The following is a 25,559-nucleotide window of genomic DNA, read 5'->3' as shown; positions in this document are numbered from 1 at the left end:
ATCTAGAAATCCTGAAGGCTGGGATTTTACACATACTTTTAATGCAACTTCCATTTTTATATATTACCGAATATGTGCATATATAATAATACACACAAACATATTATATAATTAGCTACCATTTTGCTACTTTGTATCAGGTTAGCTAGAAGTTTTTCATTAAAATATTTTATTTGCATCAAATTTCCATTTATATTGCATTTAACAAGGTATATATTCCTTTTATGCAAACATTTTTTGATGTACACTACCAGACTATCAGAAATTAAGTTGATTAAAATAATTTCTTATTAATATATGTACCAGAATTTCTTTATTTCTAGCTCTAATCCTTTATAAGGGTGTACACTCCAGGAAGGTCTAGTACTTCAAGTAAGTCATCATTTCTCAAACTAAAGTATGTTCAACACTGTAAGTTGAAGAGAAAGATTTTAACATAATGGCAAAAGAACAGTGATCTCAAATATGAAGCAACTGGTCCATCTATGCCTTTCCTCTCTGTTTTGAAAAGGAGAGTCTAGTAAGTTTTGTGCAGTTTTTCATAGCTAAATCAATTTTCTCTCCACAGTATTCCTTGAACTTTTTGATGTCATCAAGTCACTCAGTCTGGAAATTTATGTTGCAGAATATCCTGAAATGTTTAATATTTAACAGAGAAGAAAAACCTAGAAGCGCCAAATTCTTTTAACCATTCAACTGGTTCCTTCCCATGCCCTCCTTACCCACTCCTTCAAGCCAGTGGTTATATTCTTTATCTCTCTGGTTCTTTCAGTAGCAAATCAACTTTACATAATCTCGTTGGAAGAAAGAGGCATTTTTACCTGGTGATGAAGAAGTAACTGCTGTGCTTCAAACAGATTTTCAGTATCCAAGATCTTCTCAGCTTGTTCCTGGACTTCTTTAGAGCCAGAAATTAATTCTTCAAGAGAATTTTTGACTATTTCTTTGTACTGCACACAGTCCCCAAAATTGCTTACCATCTTTTCAACCTGCATTTTCATGAAAAAAAAAAATAAAAACACATAAATCATATGCTACTTGTTGAAGTTTGTATAATTTTTTTGGTAAGGTATGATTGACAAATAAACATTGTATATATTAAAGGTATACTACATGACTGAAATGATTCTCCAAATCAGGCTATTTAGCCTATCATCTCACATATTTCTCTCTCTCTCTCTTTTTTTTTTTTTTTGTGAGAACACTTAAGGTCCACTCTCTTAGCAAGTTTCAAGTATACAAGAGGTAATATTAACTACAGTCACCACCAGTATATTAGACCCCAGATATTTTTCATCTTAGAACTTGATGTTTGTACCCTTTGATTAAACCCCCCCCCCCTCCCGTTGAAGATCATGTAATCTTACATATTTTAGGAGTGTGGATAAAGTCTACCTCAACGACTTGAAATATAAACACAGATCTTTAATTTTTATTCTTTCTCATATTACTTAGGTTTATTCCATTATTATTAAATTTCATAATCATTTATGGGGATTGCAGGCTTTATTTGATATGGTGCTCTGTGGCATATTAAAAACCCATTCAACCTGGTAATCAAGGAAGGATAACAAAACAGCATATATTATATATATATTGACTTCTAGGTCTGTTTAATTATAATTGCATGACTAAAACCTAATTATAAAAGTACCTTACGAGAAAGTGAGTCCATATTATTTAAAGCAAATAGGAAAAGATTTGTAGAGTTGAAAAAGAGAATAAAAGAGTATTTCTTATAAATGTACTTCCAATATTCCTACATAAAAATAAATATAATTTACAATTTTGTAGTCATCTAAGGGATTCTCTTCCATTTTCCTAAATTTTGAACTTTCTTTTCTGTCTAATTTCTGCTTCCTCTATTTCCGTTTTACCAACATCCTTTGTTTTCGAAGCCTATCCTTTATCTTCACTAAGATCATCATTTTTACGTGTTATCACTTGTTTACCACAGAAACCTTCCAGGTTCTTCTTTTCTTATCCTATCTTTTTTCTTTGACTCTCTTCTGATCTAAGTTTTTCCAAGGAGAGCAATCTGTTCTCCAAACAAGCAGCAATAAGAACGTATGAAAACCACAAACTCCCAATTTCAGTATAAATCCAGCAAATCTGTTGAAATAATGACTCTTCACTGTATCTTGTGCATCCACCCACAGTCTTTTTTTTTTCTTACACTGGACAATTGCAAACACATTGTGTTCAACACTAATTTAAATACTAAATGAATTCTTATCAGAGAAAGGGGCTGAATGTGCCAAATCCATCTCTTCATACAAATCCATTTGTAAACAAAATGTGTTTTTCTCCATTCTTCTCTTTCTGCTTTCACTAAGTAAGTGACCAAGTAGCGGAAAGGGGTATTAATATAAATTATACAGAAGTTTAAGGTAGATGAGTGTGTAAAAAATTAATGTCTGTGAACATTCATTAGAGATAGATTCTTGCTACAAGTCCTGGGGCAAAATCATGAGAGTACTTGGAAGATACAGCAAATGGCCTTGGTAAATGTTAGGGAAACTACTAACTTCTAACTTTAAAGGCAGCTAATTTTTATTATTTTGGTGGGACAAAATATACTACTGTACACAGTCCCCAAAATTGCTTACCATCTTTTCAACCTGCATTTTCATGAAAAAAAAAAAAAAAAAAACACATAAATCATATGCTCCTTGTTGAAGTTTGTATAATTTTTTTGGTAAGGTATGATTGACAAATAAACATTGTATATATTAAAGGTATACTACATGACTGAAATGATTCTCCAAATCAGGCTATTTAGCCTATCATCTCTATTTATCCTATAATTTAGTGAATAACTAAAACTATTTGTTTGATCTTGGCTCAAAGATCACCCTCATATACACTAACTTTTTAGAATGTTGTTTTTACTTTTCCTGTCACCAAAGGAGGGAACGAAAGAGCAAAAGAGGCAACTGCCAAATTTTCACTAAAGTTATGGTTGTGGCAACTGACTAAATTTGACCGTTGCTTTGAAAGAAGGATAATCAAAGGATTGAAATAGATTATGTTCCAAAATTTGATTAATCATAGAAGTATTTTCAATTTGTCAAAAACTCACAGCAAAACTCTAATTTATATATAATTCTCACATAAAACTAAACTCATAAGCAGTTCAGAGTATTTTTGCCTTACGTAAATTCAGCACTAGAGTCTCAAGCATATTTAAATGGATTAAAAACATGAAGGTTAACGGATGAACTGTTAGATGAGAAATCTCCATGGAGAATTTCAGATTTTCAGAAACAGACCTTTATGGTCATTTTGTTGTCATCCATTAGGCCATTTTTCCATGCAAGTTTATACTTAAATGATTTCAAGAAATACTGGTAAATATCTATTCTACTTTACATTCTTATATTATCTTCCAAAGCACAAACTTAGATTTATACAAAAATCTGGTCAGTAAAAATATTTTTGCTGATGGTGGAAGTGGCCCTACTGGAAATGAAGTAGACGGGTTTGTATATTTTAATCTATAAAGGGATATAGAAAAACATTAAAATGCATATCAAAACACTAGAAAGAGAATTTTACTGACCTGTTGATTAAATGCTGAATATTTTATTATTACTAGGGACCAGTTATTGAGCATTTACTCTGTTTTAGGAACTACACTATGTGCTTTACATACATTACTGCATTAATTCATGACGCTGCTTTTTAGAGTGAGTATTTTTAACCCTGTTTTATAAATAAGGAAATCAAGACCTAGATGTTAAGTAAATTGAAGGTTACCTAGGAGGTAGGGTATCACATTTAAACTCTAACCCTGGATTTCTTTGAGCCTAAGCCTTATTCTTAGTCTCCATGACATATCTTAAGTTGACCATAAAATAACAATGCTTTTCATAGGAGTAGAAAGTGTGGATTTGATAAGTTTTATATTTCAGCTATAGGTCATGAAACTGAACTAACATTTCCAATAATGGCACAGACCAGACATCAAACATCCTCTTCATCTTTCCCAACAAGCTTCATATAAAAAAGCATAACAACTATTCTGTTTCAACTATGGTTTCTTTATAAAATTACTTGCTAAACTACAACCAGAAGAAAAGAACCTTCCAGATGCCTCACCCAGAACTGTCTGTTTAGAGTGTGAGTAAACGCTATACCTCTGACAGCAGCGTCACTAGAGCCTTGAAAGAGCTGGATAATTTTGCCAGCTCATCTCCCTGCTTTTGGGCTTCGTTCTCAGAAGAAACTTCTGTCAAAACTTTCAGCCTGGATTTCAGCCAGCTGAGGGTCTCGCCCCTTTTGGTAACACCATTTCTGATCTCCTGAAATGAGAGAACACTTTTTATGAACACAGTGCAATTGTGAAATCATAACTTTCCAGCAATAAAGGACTCAGCCTAAGAAGGTTTGCAGGTGGAGCAGAACAGAGTCAGACATCATTCAACAATACAGTGCCTGCTTATTTTACTTTGTGTACATATTTTTAACAAAAGTCCACAAGTGCTTGAAAGAATACTGTTGTCTATACAAAAAATCAGCTTCATAATTAGATTGGTTAGACACTTAGAGATATGTCCTTGATGATAAAAAAGATGATTCTAAAAATACTGTAGAAAAACATGAGATGCCACAATTGGCAACTATAACATACATACACTTTGTTATCTCACTTCCTGTGAGCTGGAAAGAAGATGGTATTTTGTGAAAAAATAATGAAAGTTCTTTTTTTTCAATCAGCTGATTTCTTTTATTGAACAGTCTACTTGTTGAATATTGTTATGGATGCTCTAAAGATTTATTTTAACTTCATTAACTTGTATTTTCTGCTGAATTTTTATTAGCTTTTAGAAGCCAATATCCCATATAGCAAGAGGTATAAATGGGAGCACAGTTCTAATTTAGGAAGGGAGGCTTTATTGACAAGAAAATGCTAGAAAGACTCCAGGGTTTTAGACCTCGCAGGGCTGCTGACTGAGGGAGAGGTGACTGGAGCAGCCTGTCCTCCCTACAGCAGCTCTGGGGTGGCTTGGGAGCAGGGGTCTCCAACCAGGACCACTCCAGGGCTTTGCCAGGGCAAATGCACACTGGACAGGAAACTGCTGGTTCCAGACCCCAGGGATCTCTTCATTCTAGGATGTGATTTTTTTGTGTGTACGATGAAAGTAACTAGCAGCAAATGTAGATATCCTTCCACATGCATACCATGACATTGAGCACCACTAGCATTTGAGGGGATTGTATAATTTAATTGAAAAAGAAATGGGCTAGAGGCAATGGCTCACACCCGTAATCCCAGCACTTTGGGAGGCCGAGTGGGGCCGATCGCTTGAGCCCAGGAGTTTGAGACTAGCCTGAGCAACATGGCAAAACCCTACCTCTACAAAAACTACAAACATTAGTCAGGCATGGCGGCATGTGACTATAGTCCCAGCTACTCAAGAGGCTGAGGTGGGAGGATTGCTTAAGCTCAGGAGGTTGAGGCTGAAGTGAGCTATGAAGGGGCCACTGCAGTCCAAACCTGGGTGACAGAGACCCTGTCTCAAAAAAACAAAAACTCAAAGGACAGGAACAGAAAGGAAATGTATTGTCCTCAACAGCAACTATGTGGCAACTACGTGACTTGCAAGGGTTAAAAATGTTGAAAGATGAAGACTTTTCACAATATTATGTGTCTAAGAGTGAGAGAGTGCCATTTACAGAATGCAAACTGTGTTTGAACCTGGGGCTCTGTGGCCCTGGCGGGGTTCCTCAGGCTGCACCCACACTCATAGAGGCTGAAATGAACCAATCCAGCTTAATGTCACATAGAAAGGATGCCTAGAGACCTTGCCCAATTCCCTGATTTTTTTGTGACCTGCCTTTTGCATGGCTGAAAATGTATTGTATAAAAGCATACAGTGTTCTTGTTTTCCATGATGATTCTTAAATCTCCACTGGGTTATACGCCCATGCATGCAATTTTCCACTCAGGACTCCCCATTAGCTGAAGATGAATTTGTGGTACCACAGAGCAGGACTAACTCTCAAAGCTACCAAGGATTCAATAGGAAAAAACTCTACAATGCTCCACAGTAATATGAGGAGATTTATTTTAAAGATAATTTTTAAGAACTTATTTTTTTTTTCCAGAAAGGAAAAAGGAGACAACCATTAAATTCTCGAACATTATTTTTTCACTATGGGAAATTTTCCTCTAGCAAATAATGACCTTGAACTTACTTCAACGGCACGTTTAACCTCTCCGTGGTTGGCAGTATCGATGGCCTCCCCCTTGATCCCCTTTAATTGTGTCTCATTTGTAGATATCCAAGATGAGAACTCAGAGAATCTGAAATAACATTAGCACTTTCTTATTAAAGGGAGAACATACCAGAATGATTAGAGTATGCTTTCTATTTTGAATTCATTCATGGAAATTTAACAATTATGTGATTATCAAATTGATTAACACCTTTTCTGGAAACTATTCTTTTAACATGAAGCTCATGTTGAAGGGCAGGGGTGGCCACCTCTGTGCTCAGTTACTAGGGGCGGGGTAGTGGGGGAGTTCAGCTGAGGAAAAAGATGTGTTCTAGAGAATGAGTTCCTGGAAAGAAGGAAGGGACCACTTGAGGTCTGGCCTCGTGTGTCCCCACCAGGGTAAGACACCAACCTATAGAGGAAGAAGCCACCCTTTAGGGATATGAGGTTATATGGTTTGGCTGTGATGCCACCCAAATCTCACCTTGAACTGTAGTTCCCATAATCCCCACATGTCATGAGAGGGACCTGGGAGGAGGTAATTGAATCATGGGGCAGTTACCCCCCTGCTGCTGTTCTCGATAGTGAGTGAGTGCTCACAAGATCTGATGGTTTCACAGGGGGCTTTTCCCCCTTTTGCTCTGCACTTCCCCTTCCTGCCATCATGTGAAGAAGGACATGTTTGCTTCCCCTTCTGGCATGATTGTAAGTTTCATGAGACCTCCCCAGCCATGCTGATCTGTGAGTCAATTAAACCTCTTTTCTTTATAAATTACCCAGTCTCAGGCATGTCTTCATTACTAGTGTGAGAAATGACTAATACATAAGGATATTGGGGAGAAAGGGATTGGCCAACTTTGCCTCAAAGAGATAACATCTGGGTCACTTGAAAACAAAGTGCCTCACCCTGATTCTGACTAAAATCCATTCTTTTTATTAAATGAAGGATTTTGGTACAAGAATATGAGCAAGAAATATGAAATATGTTATTTCTTGTTTTATCATGATCTCTGAACTGACAGAATGAAGTTTGACTACACCGCTCTCTGGAGACCATTCTGAGGCTACCTGTTAGTGTAGTCCTTCCACTTGTCTGGGTCTTCCATGAGCTTCCTGTAAGTGCTGTCAATGGCAGCTCGGAGCTCTTTGAGAGTGGTGTGACAGGTTCCAGGTGTGTCCCTTACTGGATCCCGGACTGGGAGTTTCACACAGAGTTCCTCGATGAGCTGTAACCTTTTCTCACAGAGATGATGAGGACCTTTGTCACTGAAGAAAACCTAATGTGTAATAAATGTTTTTATAATTCCTGTGAGAAGCCACACAGTACTTTTACTTTTTTCACAGAAAAACCAAAGGATGATTCCCACGCAGACTACCAAGGTAGGGTAATTAAGCTATTTTTTTCAGACCCAAATCAAAATATTAGTAACATCCTTTATGGAACAATGTGACTTGACATTGCTATCCACATTGTGGTGTGGGAGACGTACCCTGTGCTCTTTAATTATCTTTTCACTGCCTTCCTGGGGCATCAGCTTGGTCTCTCGATCCAGCTCAGTTCTGCATTCTTCTACAGAGGCTAAGAACCTATTCTTCTCCACGTCAATCTTCAGATGAAGCAAATGATAAGGGGCTTCTCCTTGAAGATCCTACATTCCATAGGAAGATTCAGAAAATTAGGAGGATGTTCCTGATTATGTATATTCCCAATTGAAGCGGCAAAAAAAAAAAAAAAAAAAATCCATAACATATTCCTTTTAGGGCCAGTGTGAATTAGTCACTACTTTCCACACCTGGTCTCTCTACTTTGTATTTTTCCAAGTACCAGGACCACAACAAATCCTTTCAGCCTGCTGTGAGTTAGGTGTTTTCTCGGTGATTACTTCATTTAATTCTCACAGTAGCCCTGCACGGTACCTTTTTGCGGGGGCGGGGGTGAGATGGAGTCTCGCTCTGTTGACCAGGCTGGAGTACAGTGGTGAGATCTTGGCTCACTGCAACCTCTACATCCTGGGTTCAAGCAATTCTCCTGTCTTAGCCTCCTGAGTAGCTGGGCCTACAGACAGCACCACCACGCCCAGCCACTTTTTGTATATTTAGTTGAGATGGGGTTTCACCGTGTTGGTCAGGCTGGTCTTGAACTCCTGACCAAGGTGATCCACCCACCTCAGCCTCCCAAAGTGCTGGGATTACAGGCGTGAGCCACCAAGTCTGGCCAGTCCTGCACAGTATTAATGTTCTTATTTTACAGATTACATCATTAAGTCTCAGGGGTAAGTACAAAAGCTAGGATTTTACCATAGATTTAAATCATACCCTCTCCCCTGTATGTGTTCCTTTTGATTTTGTCAATGACCTTGTGAGGTAGGAGGGGCAGATATTATACCTACTTCAAAAAGGAACAACATGAGGAAAGCTTATTAGTGAAAAAAAGTTTTAAAAAGAAAAGAAAAGAAAGAAAACTAAAGCTCAGGCTGCTGACCACCTGGCATATCCTCTTTTCCTTAGATCATACCCTGAGAAACAAGCAAGCACTCAAACAATCCATAACATTTCATGTTCTTTTTAATTATAAACATAAGCTTCATCATTAACTTTAGTCCCATCATTAATTTTAACTAACTTCTATCCTATGGCATTTTAAAGGATTACCTTTGAAAGAGAATACTAAGATGACTGATGAGAAAAATGAGGTGGGCCTATGGAAAGTCCCACCTAGATTAAATCCTAGAGGGGTGTGTGTGTGTGTGTGTGTGTGTGTGTGTGTGTGTGTAATAAAATGCAATCTTCAGTTATAGTCTTTATTCTGTAATACATTTACAATATGATATGCTTCAAATATATCTAACAAAGTTTGGATTTCTTTAATAATCCTTTTTTTAATGAAAAACTTGAATTTTCAAATTTAGCAATTTAGCAAGTAAAAAGGATATTTCTTTAACTGTGTTTTTCTTGTGCACAGGGATAATTATTTAGCTTATACTACTGAGATTTTGAAATACACAAAGTGAGGCAACCTGATGCAGAGAGTTTCAGCTGCCTATCTTCTGAACTCCAAAACTCCTCCATATAACGCATGTGAAATATCACCTCAAGGTAGAACATACTCACCTACAGCTAGAGCTGTCTTCCTCCTGTCTACCTCAGGGCAGACAGCCTTGCATGGGTCTCCATTGTGCTGCAGCTACTTCCAGAATCTGACATGCAGTCTGAAGTTGGCCTCCACAGGATAGACCCAGCTCACCTCCCATGGTTCTTCCACAGCCCATGACACACAAGTCAGATGGACGCTCATGGGCCCCCATGTCCCCCTGCACACTCTCCTGCTTTCTCTCTTCTGTGCTGCTGTGTCACCCCCTGCCTACTCCCATTTCTGCTTCTTCTTTAAAGTTCTGGCTCAAAACTAGTTACTTGATTCGCTGTTTTCCAACTTCCAAGTGGATCCACCTCCCTCTTTCAAAGCTTTCATAAATACATGCACTTTTGGATTTGTCATATCTTATACTTGTATTATTTGCAACTAATTATCTCCTTTACTGAACTCTTAAGCTCTTGGGAGGAAGAGGAGTATGCTTTGTTCATCATTGAATTCTTGACTACAAAATGTTTTCATTTATATTTTTTGATCATAGCTATCTCAACTAGATGGTAAAACCTTTGGGGGGAGAAACTATAAATACATGTTTTATGATTTCAGTAGGTATACCTAACAAGATTTATTCAGCAGAGAGAAGCTTACGAAATGTTGCTTGAATAAGTTAAACATTCTTGTCACCCAGGATTTAAAAAAAAAAAACAGGAAACCAAAAAGAATGCTCGAGTAATAGGATAAAATTGATGCTGATAACAAATAGGAATAACACAATTCTATCATATATTATCAGGTTTTATTTAAGTCCAGTTTTTTGATTTTTTAAATGAGGGAAATAGTTACAGTGACTTTCCAGGAATTTCTAAATTTCTCTTACATTTGGACCTTAACACGCTCAAGCTTCTCCCTTCATTGAGGATGCATGGCGTCTCCGTCCTGTCCTGACTCACCTTCCATTGTTTGTGGAGCTTTCGAACAGCTTCCTGAAGCCCCTGCTGCTCCTGCTCTGGAAGGATGTCGGTGAGTTCATCACAAGCTTTCAGGAACGCATTGAGCACCCTCTGATCCAGCTGACTGAAAAACTCCTGACATGGAGGGGGAAAGTGGGTAAGAGTATTGGACAGACGAAAAGGCAGCATCAGGCACGATCAGCCTCCAAACAGCCTCTAAGCCAGCTACTGCCCTCTTTGAGATTTCCAGGTACCCACTATTGCTTTTTAAGAATGAACTACGTGCACCTATAGTTATGAATCAGAAGCCATCATATCCAAAATTCTACTAGTTTTTTTTTTTAGAAAAATTCTTTGTGGTTTTCAAATTTGGTAGAATATTCCAAAAGGAATATCTCATCTTCCAAGGGGAGATGCCAAAACCTTGATTCTGTAGTGATAGAGCGTTGGTTCCCCTTTGGTGAAGTCAGAAGAACAGGACAGAAGCCAGGACTAAGCCTCATAATTCCACATTCCCCAACCACAGTGCTTCAGGGCCTGATGCTTCATCATGAGCCACTGTCACATTCACACAAGTGCACAGAGAAGCACACATGTGCACACATAGGCATACATGCTACACACCAAATTGTGTTCCTCTTCAGACTCATATGTTGAAGCCCTACCCTCCAAATGTGATGATATTTGGAGATGGGGACTTTGGAAAGTAATTAGGTTCAGATGAGGTCATGGGGGTGGGGTCCTCATGATGGGATTAGTGCCCTTATGACGAGGAGCACCAGAAAGCTTGCTAGCTCACTCTCTCTGTCATGTGAGGGTGCAGGGAAAAGATAGCTATCTGCAAGCCAGGAAGATAGCCCTCCCCAGAACCCTACCATACTGGCACCTGATCGCAGACTTCCCTTCTCTAGAACTGTGAGAACATAAGTTTCTGTTGTTTTAGCCACCCATCTATGATATCTCACTATGACTGCCAAGAAGATAAAGACAATATTACATACGACTAAGTCTCACCCAGTCTTAGGAGTAGACATGCAGAAGTATTTTGTAAAAACAGCGATTCAAAACAAAAAGTACCATACTGTAGAGGTGAATAAACTGAATGAGATGTTTTGTGTTTTGTGGTCACAGACATTAACCCTAAATCTAGTCTGCTGAATCACAAATACATTGTATATATCATTTGAGAGAGTGGTTTATACAAATAGCCACTGAAATGTCAGAAAAGATAACTCAAATACACGTTCTCAGAGTGCTGGTTATTTCCATATACCATTCACAAACATTAAGACTAATGTTCTCAATATTGATACTGAGATGATAAACATGAAGATGGCTTTACAATACTGGGACAAGTTGTGTATCAGCCACCAGACTTCAAGTGACACAGTATCTATACTATGATATGGTGGATGTATAAAATGAGCACAAAGGACTTAGCCAGTCACCTGGAGTTATCGATTTAAAAGAATCTTTAGTTATAGAAGAATTTGTCAGCTAAATAATGAATTAGTAATTTGGAGAACTTGAATTATTCTATGACTCTCTACTATTCTGGGGGCTTAGGAATGGCCAATGACAAGTCAGCTCACTAACTGCTCTTGAATTTCTTTTTGCTCACCATATCTGTGAGTCTCATATCTAAAAAGTCTCTGCTTTCCTGACTCATCTGCCCGCTCCCCTTCTGTATCAGATCAGCGTGCCTTTTTTAAGGTTTTCATCCAAGGTCGTTTGTCCACGTATTCAGGTCAAGTGCCCCCCAAAGGGTGGACTCACAGTGTGTCTCCGCAGGAGCTCCTCCGGATCCCCCTTTTCCTCCAGGCCCTCCTGAGCAATCCGCAGCACCTTCTCCAACTCTGCTCGAGACTCCTCAAACTTCTTCATCAAGCGACTGTTGGTTTCCACATGCTTCTTCCAATCTCCAGTTTTCTTTACCATACTCTTGATGTGAAAAACAATCACAATGTGATGCTGCTTTCTCATTACTGAAAGGATCATTTTGTTAGAGGGTATTACTGATTTAAAAAGCACTTGGAAAAAAGACAGTTCATCATCATGGGAATAATGAACTCTTTTCAATATTAATTAATATTAGGTAAAAAAGTAGGACAATGATTGGCTTCCAAACACCAGCACATGAGGTGTTTTAGCAAGACCAAAAGCGCGAGTGATGGTTTCTCGTTTTCACTCTGCATTTTCCCTGGCTCACAACTCTAAAGCAGAGAGAGCAAATTACCTGAAAAGCAACATGAACATCTGCAATCTGTCTTTGTAGCCTCGTCTGATCAAAATGCTTTAACACGTTGCTCAAGGTCACAAACTTTTGAACACTTTGACTGCCTTTCTCAATAAGTGTCAAGGTTTTCTTACAGTTTTCTTGACAAGCTAACAGTTCCTATAAGGAAAGGAAACCCCACAACAATGTTATTTACAAGACAGAGTGAGAGAGAAAGACAGTGACCATTACAGATAATAAGAACAATATTATATAGCTTTTAGGCTTCTAATCAGCAATAAGTAAAACCAAAAGTGTGGTGGAACATTTCAAAAGATCTCAATTTTAAATAATCACTGAAGTCAGCGCTTTCTTGTATAAAGCCTTTAAATGTTACAGAAAGATTTTTTGATATTTTTAAATACCTCATGTAAATTTTATTGTAGTTAAGAAAATGACAGAGCATCAAAATTATTTGTCTAGGTCTGCATTCCTCTAGAAAGGTGATAGGCCTATAGTTTATTGAGAGAGCAATCATGAAATCAGTGAATACATACCAGGTTTTAATGTGACTAAACAAATTAAGCATCAATGCACATTCACTTTGCTGAAAGAGATGCACGATATATGTATTTTGTATATCTTAAATTTACAGTATTTAAAGGTGTATAACCTATCAGTCTTACTAATGAAATGGTAGGGTTCAGATCCTAATAAAAAAAGGCAGCAGACCCATGCACTTGCGGAAGACTTGGAACTGTCCCATGTTTGCAGGACAAGATGCAATGGTGACTGACAGCCACTTCCACCTCTGAGTTGTGGCCTGCAATTGTGATTTTGGCAGCAGACAGCATGGAAATCATGGAGCCCAGTACAAGGCAGAGAGTCATTTCTGACTTGAATTACACCATTTGCATTTCAGTATCCTCAGCTGCATTAAAAAATATATATTTCAAACTGCTCATTTGGATGCCATTTTTGGATATTCAGATGCAAATATCAAGAGCATGGTTTTTTTGTTTGTTTGTTTTGGGAAAAACAGAATAAAGACATACTTTTTCCTTTTGAAAACTTAGGAGATAAAAGGGTAATATAAGTTCAAAATGTACTATTAGATTATTAATAATGCTATGAATATTATTTTAATTATGGAAAGATTGTTTAATGACAACTTGCACAAATTTAGAAATGCAAGAGATGTCACCATGTCTAAAAATGAAAGATAATCTCTATCCAATACAAGGAGAATGCAGTTTTGTGGTATAATCACTGTGGCTTCGCTACAGATAATAATAATAATAATAGTGCTATCAGTCATATAGTGCCACTTACTATATGCTAGTGACATTATGGTGTATCTAATGTAATATCTGCAATAAGCTTTAAACTCAGGTATTGTAGCCTTCATCTTAAAGTGAGAAAATTAAAGCTAATCAAAGCTTCCTAATTTGCAGTATTAGATCTAAGATCCGAATATCTGTCAGACTCATTTCAGATACTCTTGGCTCTTTCTACTAATGATGCCACCTTCCTCCCATGAATCTATTTCAATTAATGCAGTGGCAAACCTTTTGTACATTAGTTTCTCTCTCCTCTGATGGATAGGTGCATTTATAATAAAACAAATAACTCAATTAACTACAACACTCAGTAGGAGACTGCTATACATACAATATGTTTACTAAAAATAAGACGAAGAAAAATGATTATCACATCAAACACATTTCCAGAGTTTCAAGGTTGTTTATACTGTCGTATTCCAAGAGGCAAAGAAAAGATCTCATAAGACAGAGGTTATAGATACTGGGTGAAAATGAAAAGCAATTGTTTTTATTATATATATGTAACTATACATCTAAATTATCTATCTATCTATCTGTGTTCAAAGTATCAAGAAATGAAGGCACATATGCCTTTTTAAGTGAAATTAACCATTTCGTCAATCAGCGAGGCAGCAGGTAATGCCTAAAGCTATATGTGGGAAGTAACAGTAAAGGATTCTCCAAAAGAAAGTCAACATCAGAATGAAAATATTATATCTGTAGATATGACACAAATATTTATATATTTTATATACATATCATCTCTATATGTTTTATATATAATTTATATGTATTTATCTTCTAGTTATCTAATGTAGAGACAGGATATTTATTTAATTTTCTTATAGTGTCCTTCTACTAGCGAAGCTAGGGATCATCTTTCATGAACAAAGCCCATAAAAAGTTTAATATAAATAAATTCTCATTTGTATTTTTAAAAGGATAGACTATATGTAGTCTACTGCTAGTAGACAGGCACTATAAGAAAATTAAATAGATACAAAGCAGAGAAATAATAGAAAGTCCTTTGACTGTGGGTACCCTTAATGTTTGAAGTTAGAGAGTGGATTTGGCTCCATCTCTGTAACACATCCCTTATTTCACAGAGACATTGTGAACTTTGCACTTTCCGTACTTGGGGCTCAGGATACATGGCTTACGTGTGCACACAGCACAGGTTTATAAATGCCTGCTGAGTATTGCCAGCCCACAATGTTGCTCCATTGATAGAAAGGGGAGCTGGATGCTCAAAACAAACCATGTTTCCTAATTTTGCTCAACTCAGTGAACTTACTGATTCAGATGAAGAGCCTGGTTTGCTTCTGAGTCCAGCTAGACCGTTCCCTGAAAACAGCTCACATAGTCCCTCCACTGACAGTGAATGGATTTTCATCTTTGGACAAGACATGTATTTTTGTTTTGAGTTAGTAGTACTATTCTAGAAAAATGTTTCTTGTCCCAACTGAATTTCTATTCCTGTAAGCAACACCCTGGTCTTGTTACACATATTTTAGAATAATTGTCTCCTTAAAGGGATTGTTCTCACCTGATGTTTTTGTTTAAAAAGAGCACTTGATTGTGCCTCACGTTCAAGAACTGTGATAATTTCATTGATTTTCCCAAGTGAGTCATAAAAGGACGTCATCTGCTTTTCTAATTCCTCCAACGGAATCAACAGCTGCTGAGACTCATAAAGGAGTGGGGAGTAACATTCTTTGACCTTTAAAAACATAAAGACAAAAATTCCATGAAAGACCATTAAGTGCCACTAGCTCAGGGAATGTTCATAGCTCTGAGGATCATTTTCTTTAGTGACATGATCATTTGGTGCTTACAAATATTCAAAGACATTTCTTTAATGATATTTCCTCTATATTGTCAAATTTTGCTGTGAAAAATAATAGTGCTGTACCACTGAGACAAATAAATGGCTACTGAGTTTTCTCATGAAAATTCATCTAAATCGTCCATCTGGATAGCACTTTCTCATCTAAATGATTGTTTTTAGTGAGCCAGATGGCATCGAATTATACTTCATAAACCATGCAACTCATTTTCACTTTGGCCTTGAAATCTGACCTAAGAGAGTCACGAATTATTATTACATTATCTAGACCAACCTGTGTCTTCCAGCTTTGTTTTCAAGAGGTCGCCTACTTGAACACTTGACTGCTGATAAACTTAGAAACCTGTTGGCTCACTCTTCCAAGACAGGCCTGTGCTTTCCTGCCTCCCACCAGCTCCATGCTTTGCTGCTCCCTGCTTATCAACAGCCTACTCATCCGAAGCACTAAAGTCATACCAATTTACTCACGAAGCTTCCCATGCTAGGGGAGGGCTCTGTAGTCTGAATTGATGCAGCCATTACCTGTCACTTGCACTTGTCTTGTAAAATATGTTTTAGTTTATAGACCTGCATTGTCTTAATGATGAGGCCATTAGCTTCTGGAAATCAAGAGCTCCAGGAGGTGTCTACTCTGTCATCCTCTAAGAACTTCCCACCTCTACTCTTACTTTCAGATAACCAGGGAAAGGAAATTAATCGGTATTTGTTAGTAAGCCATTCTTTGTTTTTCATATAGTATAAAGACAATAATGTTCTAACCAGATGAGGCATATTCCAAAAATAATCCTTGAAGAAAGGGGAGAGGGCAACATTTTGCTCTACTGTTAAACACAGAATTATGCATGAAGAAATGTTTTTATGTTCTAGGATGTATTACCTGAAGTATATACCTCATCAAAAGAAAATTGCCATCCTGCTACTGCAACAAGACCCGGATATAACTACCTTGAACAAAACCAAGAGAGTCTACTAATGTGTATACAAATCAGTGTGTTTTATTGATCTCTCCTGGGTACAAGAGAAAACCTATCAAGATGCTGCATCTGAAACAGTAAAAAGGCAAATGATAATTTGCTTTCTCAGGGATTGCCCTGAACACCCAAGCATGGCTCAGCCTAAGACATGTAAGCCCAGCTATGGCCCTGAAAGCTGCTGGGGAGTTATCAAATTGGAAATGTTGACTTCAAATTGTACTCATTGTTTAGCAGCTTTTACAAGTAGCCAATATTATCATTATTGTCCACAACCTTTAAATTATAAATAATTCTAACTTGAATGTTAAAATAAAATGAATGGAATATAAACATTCTCATACGTACCAGATTGACAGATAAAATTTTCTCTTTTTTATGGTTATGATTTTTCCTATTTTAGCTTTTTGAATGCATTCTTTTTCATTAATTCCCTACTATTGATGTCACAAAGGTCATTCTCTTCCTTTCTACCTTTCTTTCCTATTTAACAGGGTCTTCTACTTTGTTTCTACTTTGTTTTCCCATTCTTCATTTTAAAATGTTTCCATTCATTTATCATAATCACTTCTCTCTTTTACCAGAAATTAATTACCCAATCTAGGTGGACTTTGCAAACAATACCATCTTCCTAAAATTCAAATTTGGATAGATAACAAATCCCAATGGAACTTCCGAAGTTCCTAAGGAAAATCACTGAATAGAACAGAAAATGCTTATAACTAGTGCTTACATCCATCTAGTTCCCTGTACAGAAAAGATATAAATGTATATATTCCTTTTTGTTGTTGTTGTTGTTTTTTGTTTTGAGACAGAGTCTCGCTCTGTCACCTAGGCTGGAGTGAAATGGTGTGATCTGGGCTAACTGCAATCTTTGCCTCCCAGGTTCAAGTGATTCTCCTGCCTCAGCCTCCTGAGTAGCTGGGATTATAGGTGCACGCCACCACGCTTGGCTAATTTTTGTATTTTCAGTAGAGATGTGGTTTCATCATGTTGGTCAGGCTGGTCACAAACTTCTGACCTCGTGATCCGCTCACCTCAGCCTCCCAAAATGCTGGGATTACAGGTGTGAGCCACCGCGCCTGGCCGAAATGTATATATTCTAAGCCTAAGTGAGTTCCACGAGATGAGGAGGGCAGAATTTCCACGGCTTTGTTGCTATGCTTATAGAAAATTGCATAAATGAGTTTGGAGTGGAGATATATCAAACAAATCTTAATAAATTCTCATTTAAATTTATGATCCCCTCTTCTTCCTCCTACTCATCTCCTTTTTCTCTTTATCTCTCTTTCCCTCTCTTGGTTTTATCACATGTAACTGTTCCCCCAAAGTATCTAACTTTCTATTAAAATACAGCTATAATACTTCTAAATTAACAGAGGTAATACTTGGTATCAGCATCATAGTTTTATTTTTTTTTAAATTCATGACAAAGTTACTAAATCAAGAATCCCAATTAGAAACAAAAGCATTGTTAACAAGTAAACACTTTGCCCATGGGGAGAAGGAGGTAGCAAGCAAGCTGAAGGCACTGTTGGTGCACACAGCCTATTGTGCATTAAATTATTTTCGCACCTTGGTTAGCTGCTCTTTGAGCTTTGACATTGTTGCAAACATTTCTTTTCCTTCTTCTTGGGGGCTTTCTTTGGTAATGAGGTGTGCTGTCTTTGTAATTATCTTGTATTGGGCATCCATCACAGGCACCCTCTGCTCAATATCCTGCATGAATCATTGAAACAGCCAGATTCACACATGACACATTTCCTCTTAGTTTCAGGATTCCACAGAAGGCAGAACAAAGATCAATATGCACTGTATAAAATCCAATACTTACACTAAACTTTCGACGATTCCAGTTTTTGCTTCCCTTCATTACTAATAAATATTGGTAATATTATATAGTCAATAAAACTTTCCTTTAAAAGTGACCAAAACATCAGGATGAGCTGAAATAATCTTTGTACTTTCCAAAACAAACCCCATGTTAATGTAATATGGAAATATAAAATATAATGTAAATGTATATTTAAAATGTGGGGCAATTCTGATTTTTAAAATTAGACTGGTTTTCTTTAAAAAAAAAAAAAAAGTAACTCATTGCCATTATAAAAACGTATACATTAGAAATCTTAGGATAATGACAATTTAAATTACTTACAGTCTTATCCCACAGGAAAAAACCAAAGCCAACATCTTATCTATACATCATTAAGTTTTTTTTCCTGTGTTTATACTCATTTTTAAATTTTTACAAAGACAAAAGAATGATACTGTTGTTCGCTTTTCTCATGTAACAATATATTGCAAAATCTTACAATGTCATTAAAAATTCTTCCACTACTTCATTTCTGAGAGCTGCAGGCTATTCAAAATATGCAAATACCACAGTTCATGCAAAAAATCCTTTATTATTGAAAGTATTTAGGTGGAGGTGCTATCTATAGATGTCTCCTGTTTTTTCCTAGTACTTTATAATTTGGTTGTAGAAAAATATCTCCAAACTGAAAAACAATTTGAAGTTACTTTACATGATCAAGACATGTCTTTTTTACGTTCAATACATTTTTTCTGACAGGTGCAAATTGGGACATACAGACATGTCAAAATGATGCTCAGGAGACACAGAAACAGCTTTTGCAATGATCTGAATAAACTTGCTGATCTTTCTTCTCACAATAGAGTAGGTTTTTCATTTTGATTCAGAAACCCCTCACCTCCAAGTCTTGAATTAATAACTTGACATTCATAAAAGAGACTTCTAAGGGTTCACAAAGTTTCTTATGGGCTTCCGTTGCAAAAGCAGACAGGGTAACAACACAGTCTGTGTATTCCTTCTTCATTCTGTCCATCTCATCAGCTTGAGCATACTGTTAAGGAAAGGGAGGTGGGAACATCGTGAAAGCCATTCAGCTGCGACCACTGGAACCACAACTTTCACTTTCACGTATTTTCTGGAATTGTTATCTGGTAAGAAAGACTCTAATCCTTGATTCTCATTTTAGATAAATTTGAAGTAAGTCAAATTAGTTTGAAAGAAAAAAGAAACTAGCACAAAAATGAAGAAATATGATTTGAAACAAGAGTCATTACATATAAGTAGGTGCCATATGTCAACATAATCCTTAATCAAACTAATGCATTTCTGTAATGTTCCTCCATTATACATGGAAAAGAGTGAATAATCAACCATAAAACACACCAGTTTTAAACATATCTATGCTTTGCCTTAATAAACCCACGCTCTAAAAATAGAATTCTCTCTAAACAGACTACTTATCACATTTGTAACACATACACGTTTGAGGTGTATATAGATTTGAAAGACATACTTGCTTGACTTCCATAAACAACTCCCTCCACCGCCCATTTAGCAACAGTAATTGCTGCTTCAGGTCACGGGAAACCATCTCATCACAGGTTTCAATTAGAAAATTGCCAGCATCATTCATGGCAGTATGCTGCTGAATCCAATGAGGTAAATTTCGAAAAAAATCCTAAACAATAAAGAATGCACAATATCGTAAACCATAAACCAAATATCAATGACTGATATGAAAGTGACTAAAGTAGGAAAAATATTTTTGTTTTAATGTTCATGTGAATTTTAAGATAGATCATAAATCTCTTTAAAAATACATACTTTTGATTAAAAAAAGTTTCAGAATGTGAGCTAGAGATACTGTCTTTTTTATAAGAACGTTTGTGCCATATCATTTGCTGAAGACAAAACAAAACATGATGACCACTTTCTGTTATTTCTATTTTACAGATTAAAAAGCTGAATTTCTGTAAGTGTAAGAGACCTGTGCATAACCTTCAGGCTAGTAAATACCAGTGCTAGAGTCATATAAAAGCACAATACATTTGGGAATTATATAGCTTCCTTTTTTATTTGTATAAATGTATGGGGTACAAGTGCAATTTCGTTACACGCATAGATCGTGTGGTGGTAAAGTTGGGGCTTTTATTCCTTTTTAAAGAAAGACTAGCTTTCTTTAATAATTTCTTTTTGACCTGTTACTTTTGATTTTTAAATTTCAATGCAGTACATTAAGATAATTAGCAATCATGGAGATAAACCATCAAAGAAAAAAATTTTGAATTAGATATCTGAGTCAGGAGCACTTAGTACAATAACACACTTTCTTGTTTATTTAAGGGCTCCCTCTTGGCAATGAAACAGTTTCCAATTCATTTTAAATAAACCGTATGTGTGCACGTGCACACACGCAACACATATCACAGTGAAAAACAAGGATACCAAAGATAATTCAAAATCCATTTCATAAGCCATGTGTGGGAGGACTTCCTACATATATAAATAGATGAGAACACTTCTGTTTCTGGTGGTTATATTTCTTTGGATTAAATTAACACAATGACATCTACTAGGGTACTGCTAGTCTAATCAGAAAAGCCAAAATCGGTAAGGTACACGGTTATTGCCTCCCTCAGCTACACAAGAATAGTTGATCTACATGAAATATAGAATGGTAAAACATTTAAAAGTGATACATCTACTTGCCCAAACAATAATAGATGAACCAATCTTGGATGGCATGTGGTAATTCTAATGCATGCATTTTTAGTATCACTTACATATAAATTGATTTTCCATGTAAAAATGCCAGGCTTCCATTAGGAAGTATATAAGCAGAAATCAGTCCATTTCATGTGATATTTACATATAAGTGACATTAACAAAAAACAGTACCTCTCACAGGCACACACACATACACACTTATAACTGGCCAAAAAAGAAATCACTCCTACCCAGAATAAGACCCTTGCTTAAGGGTTGATAAAATCCAAAACAGAATATCTAACGAGATACAAATGTCATGGTCCAGCTGTTCAACTGGTGTACGCTCCCACATAGATTCAGTAGTATGTGCTTCAGCACTATGTGAAAACAAACCAAAGTTGTTTTCATCCTCTCTTAAATCAGAAAATCCATGAAGGCTGGGGCCCTGGTCACTCCCCTTTATAGGCAGAGTTCAGTGTAATAATATACTGCCCTCTCCTTTGCTGCTGCCTGTTGGATTTACTCAACCCTCCATCAGCTTCTATTAAGCAGTGTATTTATTGGTCTATTGCTAACCTGAAAGTGCAACTTTTCAGGCAAAGTCAAAATTCTTGAGTAACACTTGTAAATATATGAGACCTCCTAGTGAGCTATGCTGTAAAAGTCTCTCATTTTGACATATAGCAAATGTCTTTTCTTTTCGCATGAACCAATCTTACCTTTTTGGCAATTTCTGATTGATTGAGCATTTTTTCAGCATCCTCTAGCCAGGCTTGCAGACTAGCCACTGTATTGCCATAGCGATCCCAGTTAGAGATCACTTCTTCCAGCATGCTCCTCACACTCCTAACTTCTACTGAGAGATTCCTCCACTGAGCAGTGGTTTCATTCATGAATTTCATCACATTCTCAGCTTCTTCCACTGAAACAGATAAAACCAATTATAACTCTTATCTTATATTTTAAATCCTCCACACCTTTTTTTCTATGGTCTTATACACTGGTGTGCAATAGTATCCATCACAAATGCCAGAGGTCATTTCCAACAAATAATTTGACAGACATAATTACAAATTGAAAACAAATGTAGTTTACAAATTGTATCTTTGCACTGATTTACTTGATTGTTAATACTCAACTTATTCTATGTTTTTGCCTTTAATCCTTAGATGCAATTTAGAAAATGAAAGCTTATTTTGTTCTCTCTTAGAGAACACACACACACACACACACACACACACACACACACACAGCGAGAGAGAGAGAGAGAGAGAGAGAGAGAGAGAGAGAGAACGACTATGCAGGTTAAGCATTGTACAAAGCCAAAGGAACTGAATTCAGTATGTGTTCTCCTGGCCAATGGCGAGGTCACACAAAAATTCCACGGAGAGAAAGAATGATCTGATCAGATAGAAACCTGCAGGCTGTAAATTCTACTGAAGTCTATGTTGCAGCAAATTATGTAGTATGTTTTACCTGAACCATCTGCTTTGACATACATCTCAGCTGTCTGTTTCAAGATCTGGTATGTCACTTCATATTGTTCAAAGAACTTGCTATTTTCTATAAAAGACTAGAAAAGGAGGAATGATTAGAAGATAACAAACATTAGGCTCATATGGAATGCCAAAGTCAATTTGCTTCAGTATAACTATAATCATAGTTTACCCAAATTTGTTAATGTCACTCTTTCTGAAAATATAAAATTAATTCCACTGTTACAAATTATTTGTTTGAGAATGAAGTCAGACAACAATATTCTAATTAATTCACTATTTAGCCTTATATCTTCTTATTACAATCCAGTTGGGAAAAGAATAATTTAAGTAAACAAGCAAGTCATTATTTGATCAAAAGTGGAAAATTATACCTAATGTTTGAGATACTGTGTAAGAAATTGAAGAAATAATTCTGAACACATAAACTGATTCCACATTTTTTATTCTAACCCAGTTCAGGACTAAGAAAACATTCTATTTCTTCACCAACCAAGGGTTTGCTTTTTGAAGAGGCAGAAATGTCTCCAGAGAACTTGGGTCTAACATTTAGAAAACACTAAATTTAGAAGAACATTTTAAAGTGTCCCACTGTGATTCAGCTGTGGAATTCTCTTGCTCTTTGAACATTAATCCTGGTGAATGACTGCTCTGAGGAACTCCAGATTATAAATAAATCACACAGTGCACAAATACTTTCCGTAAAATAAAAAGTAAGTAGAAAAATTGGAAATAATTACATATTCTATCCACGCTATCAATGGTGTCACATTTCAATGACCTATTATAGAAAAATTGCAGTAAGACATGTTTACATATCTATCTGTAATTTATATATATATATATATTAGAATCACTACTGGCAGGTGAACACTATAAAATTGAGAACATACTAAAAAGTCCTTAGGTAAATTTTATTATTGTTCACTTTTAGAAATATAAAATAATGCCTGTTTCAAAGATTATTCTTACTTCTCAAAAGTATTTCTACTTTTCTAATTTTCTAATTTCTAATTTTCATTAATGCAATTATAGTTAACAGCATATCACCAAAGGCTCTTTAATTTCTTGCAATAGTGTAATGAGTTCCTATGATTTGAATCTATTAAAATACTTGATAAATGTCACTGTCATAAATACAAAATTAGCCTTCAAAAACCAGCTGAATTCTTGTATAGCATGCTGATGAATGCTTCATATAGAGATGCAAGATACTTGTGTGCAGAGGAAACATTATTCATATAGCAATTTCATACAAATATCTGGATTTTTATTGATAAATGTTTATCAGGTTTTGAGATAACATTTTAAAAATTGTATCTATAACATATTTCATATCATTTTATGTTTATAAAGCATTTACTTACGAATTAACTATTCTTCAGGGATAAAGTGAATAGAGAAAGCTGTGAGCTGGAATGAGAGGTTCCAGGATGAATACTACATTCAATAACTTTAATTGGCTTTATTTTATTTGTTTGAGAATGAAGTCAGACAACAATATTCTAATTAATTCACTATTTAGCCTTATATCTTCTTATTACAATCCAGGTGGGAAAAGAATAATTTACTAGAATTTAAATTTTGAATAATTTAACTAAACAAGCAAGTCATTATTTGATCAAAAGTAGAAAATTATACCTAATGTTTGAGATACTGTGTAAGAAATCGAAGAAATAATTATATTTGGCAAAGTTTAAAAAAAAGTCTGCATTTAGTATTGGTGCAAATTTCAAGAAGCTAATAGCAAAACAATTGTTCTAAGTGTCGAAGAAATGGGAAATAGTGCCTGTGGTGCACAGGAAGACTTAAATATGCTTTTGCTAGAGAAGTTTACAAAATAATTAAAAATGAGCAAGTGAGAAAATCTTATTTCCAATTTAATTTTTAGTCCACAAGGCAGGAAAGAGGGGAGAATGTTTTCAGAAAGAATGTTTTATAAATGCTGTAGACACTCATTAATATATTTTTGAACTTGGCTATTAGGAAGACTGGATGATTAATTTTTAAAGAAAGATACCTATTTTTTTATTTTAAATTTGTATTGGTCCATTTAATTTGGTCCTTCTTTTTCTGAATGTGGAGTAAATGCATTCAGCAATATGGATTATTTTGTCTATCGAACCACTTTAGCAGATCTGCTAAATCTCCATTTTACTGTAAACTATTTAGACACACCTGTCAGAAAAATGCAAAAGTAAATACAAATGCATATTTAAAATAATAATAACAAGATTCATTTATTTCTTTCAAAATAAGGTTGAAACTTGGATCCCAAGTTCAACAAATAAGCCATTTTAGTCAGGGGACTTTTGAAGTTGATGGTGCTTCAAGAAAAGTAAGTGGCATGCTTATTTTTGGTATTTAACTTTAGTGTTAGTGACTGCATTTCTACTTTCACAAGATGAGTATAAATATAATAAATATGAAGCTCATCAATTTCCCTTGAATGAAACTATGCCAGATAATTCAAGATATTTAAAATTAACATTGAGGAGAGGTTTATCAAGACTATTTACATTAAAATATAATTATGAATAATAAAATGAATATTCATATTTTGCTGCATTCACACAGTCCACAATTCAAGAACTCTTTTTTTTTTTTCTTTCATGTGAAAGATTGAAATATTAGCTTCTTTTTTCCATAGTGAAATGGAAGCACATATTTTGGTCATTGTCAACAATTCTGACAGCAAGGACTAAAGGAGTTACCTTTTGATTTGCATAACAGCATGCAATCACTTACCGATGGCACGCGGCCTAGATTAATGACGGCAAGTATTTGTGAAGTATTTTCCAAGAATTCTTTAAGCACTCAGTGGCTGCATATCTGAGCCAGGATGTACATTCTCTTTCTCTAACACTTAAGAAAAAAAGTATTCTTTCTTTTTTGCAGGATGGATAAGTCTGAGTTGAGAA

The 25,559-nt window shown here is 35.9% G+C and overlaps 1 protein-coding gene across 16 annotated transcripts in view; it reads right to left on the bottom strand.

Annotated features, from left to right (window-relative positions):
* Nucleotides 1–25,559, bottom strand: part of SYNE1 (spectrin repeat containing nuclear envelope protein 1) — a 546,282-nt gene that overhangs the window by 335,051 nt on the left and 185,672 nt on the right. For all 16 annotated transcript variants that reach the window (XM_030928648.1, XM_030928649.1, XM_030928634.1 and 13 more), the window contains 14 exons: nt 22,619–22,715; nt 21,862–22,064; nt 19,947–20,111; nt 19,332–19,484; nt 18,193–18,336; nt 15,347–15,520; nt 12,500–12,658; nt 12,040–12,204; nt 10,264–10,398; nt 7,713–7,871; nt 7,291–7,499; nt 6,202–6,310; nt 4,140–4,304; nt 822–989 (listed from right to left, as the gene is read on the bottom strand). In XM_030928648.1, the coding sequence (XP_030784508.1) occupies nt 822–989; nt 4,140–4,304; nt 6,202–6,310; nt 7,291–7,499; nt 7,713–7,871; nt 10,264–10,398; nt 12,040–12,204; nt 12,500–12,658; nt 15,347–15,520; nt 18,193–18,336; nt 19,332–19,484; nt 19,947–20,111; nt 21,862–22,064; nt 22,619–22,715 (2,205 nt within the window). The remainder of the gene's footprint in view (nt 1–821; nt 990–4,139; nt 4,305–6,201; nt 6,311–7,290; nt 7,500–7,712; nt 7,872–10,263; nt 10,399–12,039; nt 12,205–12,499; nt 12,659–15,346; nt 15,521–18,192; nt 18,337–19,331; nt 19,485–19,946; nt 20,112–21,861; nt 22,065–22,618; nt 22,716–25,559) is intronic.

This window comes from Rhinopithecus roxellana, chromosome 4 (genome assembly GCF_007565055.1).
Source record: "Rhinopithecus roxellana isolate Shanxi Qingling chromosome 4, ASM756505v1, whole genome shotgun sequence".
Lineage (NCBI taxonomy): Eukaryota > Metazoa > Chordata > Mammalia > Primates > Cercopithecidae > Rhinopithecus > Rhinopithecus roxellana.
The sequence above is the reverse complement of the archived record's forward strand: the minus strand, read 5'-3'. Positions and strand labels throughout refer to the sequence as shown.